Raw genomic sequence first — 15,383 nt, forward strand, 5'->3', positions numbered from 1 at the left:
TAGTCCAGCAGCATAGGTCCATACTGATTTTTCTCCCTTTTCATAATTTACAGCTTTACTTTTTTCTAACATGAGAGATCTTGCTCCCATTGTCCTTTATATGGCTATTTATTAATGTGAAATCTCCCTTCACACCTTCCATCACTGTCACCTCCCTTACTGTTTAAGTACCTGCAGATTGCCTTTGTACTTCGCTGGGATCCTTGAGTCTCATGCTGTGCCCATATTGACCACATAATTATACAGTCCTCACCCATTCAAATTATAGCACCCCGTGGCCCATTGCTCTCTCCCCCTCTTTCCTTGATAAAGCTGGTAGCATCTCCTTACCCTACTTTGGTTCCAGCAATGTATACTTTTCTGTTTAAGTTGTTTCCCCCTGTTCAGATGTGGCCCCTAGGCAGATCACTCCAAGTGAGTTCTCTAATTTGGGAAGCAGGGGCAGTCTCTGATATGAACTTGATTACCTGCTCCTTGATCACCTCCCCCTGGCAAGGTGGCCTTACGAGGCCAAGAAGGACAGGATCCAGGCAGTCCTGATGAGATTTGATAGGCTATGGTCAGATGGTAGGGGAAGAGGACTCCCCTATCAGGGGACAAGGGGAGGGAGAGAGGGAGAGAGGGAGGGTGGGACCAGGGAGGATATGAGAGAGGGGTATACAATCAGGGATACAAGGTGAATAAATTATTAAAAATAATAAAATAAAATGAAAAAAAAAGTTGTTTCCCTACAACAGCAGTGGTAACTTGCCATTTTACCTTCCAGAGGCTTTGTTTTGTTTACTTCTCTCAGTATGATCAAAACTAGGAATCAGTATTCATTTGATCTTTCAGTATGTATATCCAGGCAATCTAACAGCAGTTCTTTCAAAACCGTTTTTTTTTTTTCCCTGTGCTTTGTCATAAATAATTTAAGTATTTGAGTGAAAATTGGTTGCTTACCATTTTAAGTAATTAATTCCTAGCTTCACCTATAGAATTCAGAAGTCTTTTTTATAGTGAAAATGTAGAAATGATAACTGAAGCTCCAGGTTAAAGCCATGGGTCCTTTTAATTCACACGGTTTGTTTTTTCATTGTGGGAAAGTAACATAGCATAATTTTTTTTTTACTTTAACCTTTTAAATATATATTTTTTAATGTGTGAGTATTCGTCCTACATAAATGTCAGGGCCCCTGCTTCACACAGTAAAAGATGTCAGAGCCCCTGGAACTGGAGTCACCCATGTGGGTAAATGAGACTGGAACCCAGGGTCTCTGCAAGAGCAGTCATGATTTTTAACCCAAAGCCATCTCTCCAGCCTCTTGTTTTAGCCTTTTATGTATATAATTCAGTGACATTAGTGTATTCACAATATTATACAAATGTCATCCCTCCTCAGTCTAAGAATTACTTCTTTTGGAGAAAGAGAAATTGATTTCTTTTTCCACCATAAAGTCTGTGGCTAACAATGTGTTTGAAAGGAAAATAAATTCAGAGAGCAAAGTCCAGCAATTCTAGGTCATTTATCAGTATTAATATTCTTACAGCATTGATGAAATTCAAAGTATCTTTAGAGCACATTCATTGTGTTTGTTTTCTAAAGGATGTGCCAGTGAAAGATGTTTATTTTGTGTAACTATGCGCAGACCTTCCACCTCTCACCCTGTGTTTATAACGATCTCTTTGTATTTACTGTTAGCAATTGGAGAAATCAAATTTAAAATTATGCAAGAGTGGGAACAATCACAACCCTGACCCCAGTTAACTTTTCAAAAATTCTTCCATTTTTCATGAGTTTCATCTCTCTTTTAACATTATAAGTAGTATTCCATTGATGAATAAATGAATATGGGTTATTTTAATAGCTTCCTAACATTTATTTGTTAATGGTTAACATTACATAAAATACCTTTGGATATTTAGGGTATTATACAGTTCTCCAGTTATAACCACTTGTTCTAAACAGGCCTTTTTTTTTTTTTTTTTTTTTTTTTTTAAGACTGTAGATATTTACTGGCAAAGTACTTTTTCTAAACTTTTCCCCCCACTTTTGCCAGATTCTGTCTGGCATATAAAGGGCACCCAGTTAGTGGAGTTAATCACCTTACAGGAGCATTAGGTAGGTTATTTATTGTTCTTGGTAGCAGAGTTTTAATAGTATGGATAATTTTAAATGATACAAATTCCGTTTGGAGATTTTCTTTTTAATGTTTTTTTCCTATGGATTTATAAACTCATTATTTGCATAGTAGGCTATAATAATTTTTTATTTCATTATGAAAAGGAAAAATAGCCGTATACCTCTGGATGCTAGAAAAGTTTTTTGCAACTTGTCTGTAAAACAAGATTGTCATAAAGTAGTTCATGGTTGTCTTTATTGATACATCTAAAGCACAGACCTGCTTAATTACAGACACTGACATTGTAAATTGATGCCATAATTGTTGCTGAAAATTTTAGGAGAGTCTCACTACTTAACTCAGTAAAGTAATACCTTAATACTTTTCCCATTTATTAACTATTATAAAGACCTATAATTTGCCTTTATGGTACAACTTTTTGTTTGTTTCTCTTATTTGGTGTTTTTTCCTGATTTTTGTCATTGATGATTTTAGCCAACAGAAGCTGTTCCTCCCTCCTCTCCCACTGTCCCCGTGACCCCTGCCCTGCCAGTCCCTGCTGAGAGTACTGTCGTCCTGCCCACCGCACCACAGGTTTTTATTGGTTTCTTTTTTCTTTATAAAAATTTAATTTGCTTTTAATGTTTTATTTGTACCTTTTAAAACTGTTGAAATATTTTTGTTGTTGTTAGGTGTATTAATTTGCTTTGACTTAGTTGGAATTTAAGATAGGCTCAACACTTGCTGTTTTATTTGGTAGTCTATGAAGTGGAATTAATTCTGAACTTAATATAGAACCTTTGGGGATTTGTTAACATTTGTTTGTACTTTTAACTGTGCTTCAAGCAAGTTTTATAATTTTGTTTTTATAAACTTGTCTAATTTTTAAATTTAGTGGTCCTGCTCTTTTGTCAGACCCATTCTTTCATATGGCACTATTTCTTAGTGTATGTTTTCTTCTTTGGATTTATTTGGTTTAAATCCCATACTTTATATTCATTAAAATGAATTTTATCTCAGTTATATGAAAACTCCTGTTTCTGAGCCAGGGCCTCATGTAGGCTTTGATTCAGGCCCTCCTGCTGCCGCCTCTTCCTGAGTGCTCAGGTTTAGCTCTGGGTCCATGTGGCTAGCTACATGATCTTCATTACTGCTCCAAACTCAAATCTGTTTTTTCAAGTGTATAAAACAGGAAAACAAAATCATAGCCAAATGTTAGTGAATTTGATTTTTTTTTATTTTTTGAATCTTAGTAGTTGCAAGAGTGGTTTGTTGACACTTGATTGCCCTTGCAGCATAGCTATTCAGTCAAATTAATAATGAGTATAATAGTTTGGTATAATATTAGTGATCTTTGGTTTGAGAGCTTTCAATATCACTTTAAATGTAAATATATTCATGTTATTTTTGCAGAAATTAATGAATGACATAAATCTAGATAGGTAAGCATAGTGTGTGTGTGTGTGTGTGTGTGTGTGTGTGTGTGTGTGTGTGTGTGTGTGTCTATAATTGCAGCTTCAAACAAGCCCCATTTAAAGAAAAATTAGAGCATTTGTGGTCACTCACAACTTAGGGCTTCCCTTCTGCTAAAAATTAAAAATCAGTCAGAGCAGCCATACTAAGATTCTAAGGAGAAATTATGAGGATTTCGGTGAGACTTCAATAGTGTAACCACTGATTTATACTAATATTATGACTTATGTAGAGTCTTCACCTTTTGTGGAACTCATTAAGAATTTAGCCATTATGAAACCATCATGAACTAAATAGGTAAATACAGATACGTATTTTTCCATATTACGGAGAGCAAGCAGTAAGCAATCAAAAAGTTATTATAACATGGTAAAGATAAATCTAGTCGACATTTTTCAAAAGGAGATCTGAAAGTTCATTTTACTTGCTTCTTCCACTATTTCACCTTAAAATAGTTTGCTAGAATCCCTTGAAATTTTGTACAGGTCTCTGTTCTGTTATTAGGAGCCTGCCCTTCTTTTTTAGTCCTTTTTTTATTTATTTACTCAGTGTCCCTAACTTAGCATTCTACTATAAGTTGTTGAAAAATTCGTAGTCTTAGAGTTTAAAAAAAAAAAGTTTATTAGTCAGTCTGACTTGTTTTGAATTTATTTCAACCACTTAACTGCAGTGTAAGTGAATGGTTCACTTTACAGTGATGAATTCTGTTAGCAAATCTATATTACCAAACTAGTAGCAGTTCTAACTTGAGAGAGTTTTTAGTGTTTAAGAGAATAACTAATATAGGAGGCGAGGCTTTGAGTCCTGATTTCAGTTCCCAGCTAAAAAGACTGGGTGTGTCTACACAGTACCTTGCATGTAATCCCCTCAGACTATCTGCCTAACTTGGAGGGCAGAGAGGGAGGGACAGAGAGAGAACAGGTGAATACATTTAAAAGGCAGGGAGTGGCCAGGCATAGTGGTTCTCGCCTTTAATTCCCAGCACTGGGCGGTGAGGGAAGGCAGAGGCAGGAGAATCTCTTATGAGTTCAAAGCTGGCATGGTCTTTCAGAGTGAGCGCTAAAACAGCCAGGACTACATAGAAACTCTGTCCCCAGAAACAAACAAAATCATTGAGGCTACATATACAAGAAAAGAAATAACCCCAGTAAGTTTTATAAGCACTGCTGACGTCCTCAGATGATGGTAGTCCATGCTGTATATGAGAAGCCAGTGGTTTTGTCTCATTTTCTAAAGTAAGTGATGTCCTTGATATTAAGTGTAGCACATTTATTGTAAAAAAAAAAAAAAATTAATAGAGCATTAACTCTTTGTTTCCAGATAAGTTTTGAAACATATTCTTTTTAAGGAATGTGTAACTTGGGCTAGAGAACTGGCTCAAGCATTAAAAGCAGGTATTTATAGAAGGCCCAGGTTCCTGGCACTGAGGTCAGGAGGCTTACAACCTCCTTTAACTCCAACTTCATCCTCTGACCTCTATGGGCACTTGATTCACAAATAAACCCTTTTTTTTTTAAATTATATTTTGATTGTTTAACCCTCATCAGAGAAGTTTTTTCTTGTAGTAGATGAGATTTAGCGCAGAGACCCACAACTGGACAATGTGCAGACAGTGAGAGATCATGAAGCACTGAGCCCTGAATGGAATGTTTTTGTCAACCCCTCGCATCACACAGTCCTCTTGGGTAAAGAGGTTGAACATTCATTATGGTTTACGATAATCAATGTTACTGAATAACTATGAGGTAGAGATCTTGGACTAGGTCTTGACAATATATTATCTTTTGAAGTGATATGTAGGAAGTAGGTTTTTCTTTTCCCACCTAAATAAAAAGAAAACAGAAAGCAGGACATACTCTGGTCAAGATAAGACCATGAAAACCTTAATGGGACAAAATGTAACATGGAATGAACTTTCCTTACAAGAAAACAACAGCAGCACTCAGAAGAATCCAGTAAAAGTTCTTTTAGGTGTTTGCTACAACTGTATAAAACCAGCTTATTTTCTGTAGCTACACTTTCTGCCTTCTCTGAGAAGTGGCCTGCCCTTTGTCTTTGCTGGTGGTACATAGCTTTAACTTTGATGCTATGATACTTACCTGTCTGCATTGTGTATATATATCTTCCAAGTCAACTCAAATTGTGCTCAAGATAGAGGTTTTCTTTTCCTACCTATTGATACCATCTTTTATTTTATCATTTTTTTTTTAGGTGCTTAAACTTGAGGTAGTCAGACCATTTTTCCATTTGAGCTTCATGTCTATAAGCTTTTATTTCAAATGACCTTTTATGACTTATTTTTCTTTATAATTGTGTTTTTAATAATATAATGTGATAAAACAAAAACACATTAGAATGGGACAAAACAAAACAGAAGGAAAAGAGCCCAAAAGAAGACACAAGAATCAAACCCACTCATTCACTTACTTTGGAATCCCATAAAAACAATAAACTAGAAGCCTTAATATATACCCCGTGGACCTGGTGCAAACTCTTTCAGGCCCTGTGCATGCTGCCTCAGTCTCTGTGAGTTTATATGAGCTTTGGTCGTGTTGATTTAGAGAGCCTTTTTTTCTTGGTGTCCTCTCTTTCCTTTGGCTTTTACACTCTTTCTGCCTTTCTGCTTCTGTGGGGTTCTCTGAGCTCTAAGGGGAGGGATTTGATGGAGACATTCATTTTTAGGGCTGAATGTTCCAGGGTCTCTCACTCTCTGTTATTGACATATTTTTTCAAATGCTAATGTTTCTTAATGTCATGATGGATTTATCAACCATATGCTAGATTGGTTTAAAATTATATTAATCCTTAATGTGAATTTTCATGGTTTTTTTCCCTCCAGTTTCATGTTTCTTGAGGTTTCCCTTTAAGGTATTGTTACTCTTTAACTTTAGCTATATCTATAGACAACTTATTCTCCATTGTTTAAATTTTAAGTAAATATAAGATTGTATTGTTTTATGTAATATTTCAGTGTTATAAATTATTAGAACAAAAATACAGTGATGATAATTGTTGTTAATAGGCAGCTAACATGGTAATAATTATGTTTAACATATTAATAAAAGTTATGGAAATTAAAGTTCTATAAATACCCAGCTATTGCATGGTTGATACAGATAAGCAGAGAAAACAAAATGGCTTTCTTTTCATACTGGTTGAAGAATATATATATATATTTTTTGTAACTTTAAATAGCCTTTTCTTCTCCTGAAATTGCTTAGGCAGAATATAGTGAAACTGTATCATGAGTAAGGTAAAATTATCAGCCTGAATAATCTCATTATGCCACTGAGAAATGAGTCATTTCAACTGTCTGTAAAGTCTCAGATATCTAAGTTTTGCTTTGTGGTAGTTTGCAGGTGGAATCTTCATTATGTTTGATATCACTATTCATCGAAGATAGACCACTTATACACGGTTGGACTTGCGTAGTGCATGTTGTCTTTGTAGACTACGAAGTACTACCAGTTCATTTTAAACTGCTCCTTTTGTCTAGGTAACCCAAACTGCAGCTGTGTTGTATTTACCTATTTTATCATACGATCATTCAGTTGGCTAACGGTAGTCTGTCATTTAAATTCTGTTTATAGCTCAGGCTGTTCTTGAACTTGAGATTCTCCCCCTGGGCCTTGTGGAAGGATTGCAAACAGGTGCCTCCCCACTAGTTCATTATAAATACTCACTTTTTAAAGTCACCTACACAAAGTTAGACATGATGTTTATGCTTGTAATCCTCACATTTGAAAGGCTGAGACAGGGACATTGCTATGACTTTGAGGCAAGCCTGGTCTACATAAAGAATTCCAGATCTTGGATTTTACTGTGAGACTCTGCCTCAAAACAACAGAACTTAAATTTGAATACATAAATAAAAAGCCAGTTTACACATTTTGAAGAGAACTGTTTTGTATAAAATGTGATTTCATATAACTTTGCTGTATAATTGGGTTTTGTTGTTGTTGGGTTCTTTTTCTTTTGGTGTTTTTTAAAAAAAAAAATTATGTAAAACAGGGTTTCTCTGTGTCGCCTTGGCTGTCCTGGACTCACTCTGTAGAACAGCTGTCTTTGAACTCAGAAATTCACCTAATTCTCTCTCTCTCTTTCTGAAAGTTTATTTAAAAGATAATCACCTTTCATATTAAATTAAAATGTTTGAATTTTGCATCCTTACCAAAAAAAAAACAAGTATTTTGAAAAAATAATGTTGAGAAGAATTTATCATTTCTGGTATGTTGTTTATTTGATAGTTAATTTTATTCCTTAGTATTATCCATGTTAAAAGAACTTTAACAGGAAACCAGATATTTTTTCTTTCAAACTTATATAGAGGCTCATGTTATAACAAGTTATTATTATGTGATTCATCAGAATAGCAGCAAAGAGCAGGAATTTCAGCTCAAAATAAGAGGGTCTTTACATGGAGAAATATTCTAATTTTCTCTAAAATTTGTGATTGATTTCTCAGTGTGGCAGATAGATAGCTTTATGTTTGTTTGAGGAGATTGTTTTTTTGAACATTCAAAAAATTCATTGTTGGTGGAAATTTTTTTCTAGGTTGATAAAATTATTGGAAGCTTTATAGGATCCTTAGAAATAAAATACCTAAGTTTCTACAGCAAAGTAATTTTGTTTTATTTAAGCATGTTAGTTTTAGAGAAGACTATAGTGGGCTTCTTTTCGAATCTTAAAAATTGTGTCTGTTTCAGTAGAAATAAAATCAGGGGCTGGAGAGATGGCTCTATGGTTAAAGTACTTGCCATGCAAGAGTGAGGACCAGAGCACAGATCGCCAGAGCCCATCACAATCGTGGGTTTTGCATCCTGCCTGGAATTCTAGTCCTGTATGTAGGATGCAGAAATGGAGGGAGAAGGATTCCTAGAGTAAGCTAGGTAGCTAGACAAGCCACATCAGTGAGGCTTGGTTTTAATGAGAGAGAGCCTTACCTCAAAGAATCAATGGACCAGGAGTTGAGGATGAGTCCAGACATTAACTTTAGACCTTCATTCACATGTTCACACACAGAGACATACACACAGTGTGTGTATGAGTATGAGTATGCATGTGTCACACATATGCAAATATGTGCATATACACTTAAACACATGAAAATAGAAAAAGGAAAACAGAATAACATCTTATTTTGCAAAAGAAAACCTAGTTACAACTACATACACCTCATTTCCCTTCACTAGGCAGTGTTGTCTGATATATCTCACCTGAATGCAGCAATGAAATAGCCTATGAAATACAGCACGTGGGAGGCTGCAATCACAAGGATCACAAGTTTAAGCCCAGATTGGGCTACAGCACAATACAAGATCAGTTAACAGCAATTCTTTGTAAAGCTGTTAATATTTGGAACATAATAACGTAGCTTGTTGGTTTCCTTGTTATACTAACATCTTACATTCTTTCTTCACAGGCAAATCCTCCTCCAGTGCTGGTCAACACAGATAGCTTGGAGACAACAACTTACGTAAGTTCTATTTTATCACCAGATTTAACTGATTCTGCCTTTTTTATTGTTCAGTTTGATGTAGTCACAAAGACCACAGAATTATTTTCTATAGTAATTTTTACTTAAGACTTTCTACCACTGCAAACCTCATCATGATAGTACACACTTGTAATTCTGGCTTTCAGAAAGCAGGGGCAGAATGATCAGTAGTGTAAGATTAGCCTGGGCTATTTGAGACCCTGTCTCAAAACATTTTTGTTTCTAGCAGTATATATCTATAGTTGGTAGTAAATGGAATCATGCTATGTTTTGATTGAGTTGCTATAGTAAATGAAACAGTACTATCTTGTTTAAGAACTTATACAAAGCAGAAATGGTAAAATAGAAATTTATGTTTTATTTTTGAGTTTATGATTAACTTTTACTAAATGCTTTTACATACTCAGTAATGTAGAGGATAGGTTTTATTTACTTTTATTTCATGTGTATGAGTGCTTGGCTGGCTGCACATCTATGCACCATGTGTGACCTGCAGACGCCAGAAGAGGATGTAAGATCCCACCTGGAACTGGAGTTAAAGGTAGTTGTGAAACAGTATGTGGGTGCTGTGAATTGAACCCAGGTCTTTGGGAAGATCAGCCAGTGATCTTAACTGCTGAGCCATCTCTCTAAGCCCAATTCATAGTAATTTTGTGTAGTAGCTTACATAATGCTTATATAGTCACAGTCATTTTAGAATTTTAATTGCACCATTAATTTCTTAGCGAGCTGGTTTGTGTATGTTCATATGAAGAAATCATTAGTTTTTACTCCAATTCTAAGTTGTTTGTTTTTTCTAAATTTACTTTCTTAAGAAAATACTCTCCTTTCAAGATCAGTAGCCAGATTTTCATTTGAAAGAGAAATGCCTTTGCAGGCCATGGGCTTGGTGCCTGTGCATTAAGTAGAAATGGTGCTCTCTATGCGCTCAAAAGGTTGGACTCATTTTTTTAAATGGTGTATCATTTTTATAGTCTTAGTAAATCCTTTTACCCATGCTTTTAAAAATCCATAGTTAATTTTCATTCTATACAATAAGCGTTTTATTCTGTATTTGTATAAATATTGGTATGTGGCATATTTGGGGGGCTTTGAAAGAAATGTAATGCCAAACCACTAAATAGAGCTGTTCTTCACTCTTTCCGCGTCCTTACTCACTCACTCAATGTTGCCCCTCACACTGATAGTGAACACTTGAAAAGAACTTTGTAGAGACTGTTTCTCACATTTGTATGTTTAGTGTAGAGAATGGGGAGAGGGAGAGGGATGCTGCATGGAAGCCAGAAGACAATTTGCAGGATTGCAAGAGTCAATTTAACCCTTCTGCTGTAATGGATTAGACAGTCAGACACAGGCCATCAGCCTTGGCAGCAAATTTCTTTACCTGCTGAGCCACCTTACTAGCTCAGAATTTTGTGCTTTTGTTGATATAGGCTTGGCACACTTTCTCTAGTTATTTTTCTTGAAGTATGTTTTGTTTAGGAATAGAATCAATGATTGCATATTTTAATTTTAAACTCTTTAGCTAATAGGTTATGAAATCTAACAGAAAATTACAGTGTCATAAAGAAAATGAATGCATATTTTGGAGGAAGTATTAGCACACTGAACTTTAAAGTCTCAAGCAACAATCTAAAAATCTATGTAATTTCAACTTTTAATGGTATACTGTTGAAAATATTTTTCATGCCAAGCAAGATATATTGAAGGTCTTCTAGAAAATGCCCATGACTTGAGATTTGATAGAAAGATTCAAGATAAAATGTAATTTATTCATTATTAAGACAGGCTGTTCGTAGCTGCTAGATGTGGTAGCCTATATCTGTAATTTTTGCACTGAGGTGAGAAGATTGTGAAATTGAGGCCAGCCTGAGCTACAAGGAGACCCTGTTTCAAAAACAAGGATGGGGAGATGATTCAATCAATAAAGTCCTTAGGAACCTGGATCTGTTTCCTAAAACACCGGTGAAATAAAGCCAAGTGAGTTGGGCATGGTAGGACATGCATTTAATCCCAGCGCTGGAAAGGCAGAAGCAGGCAGATCTCTGAGTTTGAGGCCAGCCTGGTCTGTGTGGAGAGTTCTAGACCAGTTCTAGATCCTGTTTCAAAACAACAAAGCCAGGTCTAGTATCCTGTGCTTGTAATCCCAGCACTGGAGAGGCAGAGATAGGTGGGTCCCAGGGGCTAACTTGGTGAATTCCTTGGCCAGCAAAAGACTTTATTTCAGAAATCCAGGCAGCCAGCATCTGAAGACCAGCATTGTCCTCTGGCCTCCACAAACTCATGCCAACATGACTACCTGCATACACATGACTGTTCCTACAAAAAAAAAAAAAACAACTATGACCAAGGCAACTTATATAAGACAGAGTTGATTGGCACTTGTTTCACAAAAGTTAGTCCATGATCATCATGATGGGGCTTGGTGGCAGGCAGGCAGGCACTGGAGCAGTAGCTGAGAGCCTCTCTATTAAGACAAGAATCACAAGGAACAGAGGAAGATAGTTAGCTGGGAATGACCTGGCTTTTGAACCCTCCCCCAAACGCTCCCAGTGACATACCCCTCCAACAAGGCCACACCTTTAATCCTTAAACAGTTCCAGTAGCCGGGATCAAAGCGTTCACATTTGTGAACCTTTGGAGGCCACCACATAATCACCTTAACGTTACAGTATGTGAGAGTCTACAGTCAGATTATAAAGCTATGTATTTAGAAAAGTTCATGTTTAAACTTTCTTAGGTTTGTTTCCCACCTTGAGGGGGTTACACAGAACACTCCTTTCCACCTTCAAGGAAAATGCAACGACATATATACAGTGTTCCTGGTCATGGAAGCCCAGGAGGACTTAGTGCCCAAGGTTTGTTTTGCTTTCAGTTGGCCATATAGGCCAACTTTGCTTAAATCTCTAGACTTCAAAAAGGAAAGCAGGTTTTGTTTTCAGTGTGTGTGTGTGTGTGTGTGTGTGTGTGTGTTTATGTAAAATGTGTTATCTTTAGTCATAGTAAGTAACCAACCTAACACTTATGGAATAGTTGTAAAGCTTTCCAAATCTAAGGTTTCAGAAGCCAGCTAAGACTTAAACTTGCTCCCAAGTTTTGGAAATTTCAGCTTTGGACTAATGTATTAGCTTTTCCATCTTAACTAAGTAAGGCAAATTCCAGTTCCCCAGTCAAGATTTACTAGGGGAATGAGTCATCCTGCTTTTACTGAATCCTATATAAAATTATGTATAAAATGTTAGGTAGTGGCTAGGTATGGTGGGCACATGCATTTAATCCAACAGAGCAGGTGGATCTCTGTGAGTTCAAGGCTACAGGCTAGCCTGGTTCTCTATATAGTATGTTCTAGGACAACTAGTTACGTCATGAGATCTTGCCTCAACTCCCCCCCCCTTACCTTCAAATAAATATTAAGTAGTAAATTGTTCTGTTGATCATATTTTTTATGTAGACAAAATTGTTTTAGTTAGGGATTAGGAGATTCAAGGAGTTTAGTTATGAGGTTTTAGATATTCCAAGTGTTTTTAAAACTCAATTATCTTGTTGTTAATCCTGATCACTTAATATTAGCTAAATGACTAAATTAAAAATAAGAAAAAAAAAATATGTGCAGTTCCCAGAAAGTGTGCTAGGAGGAGGAAAGAGAGGAAAGAGATTGAAACATTACTGTTCAAGAAAACATTTCTTCTGACTGAAGTTACCACACCCTAAAATGTTCCTTCTTCAATTCCTGTTCCTAGTCTTTGTTTCCAATTACGTAAAGCATAAAGTGCCAATAAGCTTATAAATATACTTCAGTAAAGATGCTTGCAAGCATATCTAAGTGCTTCAGACTTCTGGAACATATCATCCAAGCACACCTAAATGCAGTTACTGTAAATGACCATGAAATAAGTGACTGAAAGTGACTTGATTTATTTTGGCTCATAGTTTAAAAGGACATGGTGGTAGTATGAGATGATTGGGTCAACCTGTATCCACAGTCAGAAGGCAGAGAGACTGGTGCTCAGCTAACCTTCTCTTTTCCCTTACACAGTTAGCACCCCAGTCCTCTGGTGCCACCCACCATCAGGGCGGGTTTCCTCACTTACACCTCTCTGGAAATCATTTTTATGTACATGCCCTGAGGTATGTTTCCTAGGTGCCTCAGATCTAGTTAAACTGACAGTGACTGTGAACCATCAGTGTGCTAGTGATCATTCAGAGGTATTTGTGTATATACAAGTACATAATCAAAACCTACTGAAGTGCAGCTGCCAGCCACATGTATACACACTGGCCCACCCATAATCACAGCCTTACCAGGTGAAAGCAGGAGGATCAAATCAAGGCCAGGCTCACTTCTACAGCAAGTTTGACGGCCACCTAGGCTATATGAGAACCTGTCTCTAACTTTTATGAAAAATAAATAAAATTGCTTAAAATGTTTATAATTTGATCATTATTGCCAAGCTGCACTTCAGAAAGTTTTGCCTGTGTATATTTCAACAAAAATACACTGATTTTTTTTTTTTTTTTTTTTTTTTTTTTTTTTTTTAGAGTGGTGTTTGTTTTGGTTGGGAATTTGGTTTGGTTTTTGGTTTTGGTTTTCACCTTTTTGAGATGGGGTTTCTCTGTGTAACAGCCCTGGCTGTCGTGGAACTAGCTTTGTAGATCAGGCTGAGCCAATGTGTGTTTATCCCATGTTCTCAACAGCACAGTGCTAATAAGCTTATAATCATCTTTAACGTGCCATTTGAAATATATTAACTCATCGTAATTTGCACTTTTTTTACTTTTTTACCTTACCTGTTTTAATGTATAGCGGACATAGGAGAAGGCAAGTTTGAAGACAGCCTGTGATATAGAGAAGTGCCCTGCCCTCCCATATCTTCCCCCATGTTATGCTCACATGCCACCTTTTTCAAAGACATGGTTCTATAGTTCTTCATTTACTCAGAGCATTGTGCTGTTGTCACCACTATCTAATTAGAAAACATTTTCATCCTTCTAGGAAAAGCCCCGCGTCCTGAATAGTCACTTCCCACTCTTCCTTAATGCCCAGGCTCTTTAAGTCACTGTAGGTTTTGTGTATTTTGAATTTTTCATATAAAATTGTGCCACTTGTGCCTGTTGGTGGGAGGGGGGTCGGGGAGTCTGGCTCTTTTCACTTTCAAAGTTTATCCATGTTGTAGTAAGCATCAGTTTTGTGGTTTTGGTTTTGTTGCTGTTGTTTTGGTCCTCCATTTCCCACCCCCTCTCCCAGTGCTGGAAATTTAACCCAGGCCCTTGAGCATATCAGACTAGCACTCTATAGTAAGTGGACCCAACAACTACTAATTTACTCTTTTTTTTTTTCCTGCCGAATAATATTCTTTTTATACAGACATACTCCATTGTGTAGCTGCTCAAAGCAGAGAAACATTTGGGTTGTATCTACTTTGGCTGTTATAAATAAAACGAATGTGATTATCATTACAAGTTCTGAGTGTCCATATAGTTTCATTTCATACTAAGTGGAGTTGCTAGGCTATTTGATAACTATATCTACGTTTTAAGCAACTGACAAAGTAGTTTTCAAAATAGCTGTATCATTTTCTATTTCCTAACAGTAATATATGGGGTTTCCAGTTTCTCCACACCACCAGTAATCTTATTATTCCTTCCAAAGCTGTTGTTGCAGTATTCTTCTAGATATCATACCTTACTGTGGCTTTAGTTTACATTTCCATAATGACTGATGAGGGTAAACATATTATGTATTTACTGGCATCTGTACATCTTTGAAAAGGTGTTTATTTAGATCCTTTGCCTCCTTTAGTTAAGTAATTCTTTAATACCTTTAAAGTGCTCTGTATACAAGTCCTCTGTTAGAATTGGGCTTATAGGGCTTTTTTTCCCCCTCAAATTAATAATCTCCTTTGAAATACCAAAGTCCAAATTACACTATTTTTCTTTTGTTAGTTTTAGTATTAGAAAACATTGTCTCACACAAATCACAAGCATTTACAATTATGTTTTCTTCTACTATTTTTGTAGTTTTACTTCTTAACTTTATGTATTAATTCATTTTGGCTTCATTTTCATAGGGTGTGAGTATGGCTCAACCTTCATTCTTTTTTTATAATTATACAGTTTGCCTGTCATCATTTGCTGAAGAGTGTTTTTTAAATGGTTTTGCCTCCCATTTTTTAAAAATCTCAGTTGTTTATAAAATATGTAAGCTTATTTCAATTTCTTTCAAAGAGATTTTATAATTTTCAATATATAAATTGTATGCTTCTTACTGGTGGTAAATAAAAATATCATAAACTTTTAAATAGTGATATTTT

The 15,383-nt window shown here is 36.0% G+C and overlaps 1 protein-coding gene across 16 annotated transcripts in view; it reads left to right on the top strand.

Annotated features, from left to right (window-relative positions):
• The window catches only part of Dlg1 (discs large MAGUK scaffold protein 1), a 187,041-nt gene that overhangs the window by 92,922 nt on the left and 78,736 nt on the right, over positions 1 to 15,383 (top strand). For 8 of the 16 annotated variants that reach the window (XM_055624814.1, XM_055624807.1, XM_055624806.1 and 5 more), the window contains 2 exons: positions 2,598 to 2,696; positions 8,998 to 9,051. In XM_055624814.1, coding sequence (XP_055480789.1) covers positions 2,598 to 2,696; positions 8,998 to 9,051 — 153 coding nt within the window. The remainder of the gene's footprint in view (positions 1 to 2,597; positions 2,697 to 8,997; positions 9,052 to 15,383) is intronic. The other 8 variants (XM_055624817.1, XM_055624812.1, XM_055624813.1 and 5 more) reach the window with 1 other exon arrangement.

This window comes from Psammomys obesus, unplaced genomic scaffold (assembly GCF_907164565.1).
Source record: "Psammomys obesus unplaced genomic scaffold, mPsaObe1.curated_primary_1811, whole genome shotgun sequence".
NCBI classification, from domain to species: Eukaryota; Metazoa; Chordata; class Mammalia; order Rodentia; family Muridae; genus Psammomys; species Psammomys obesus.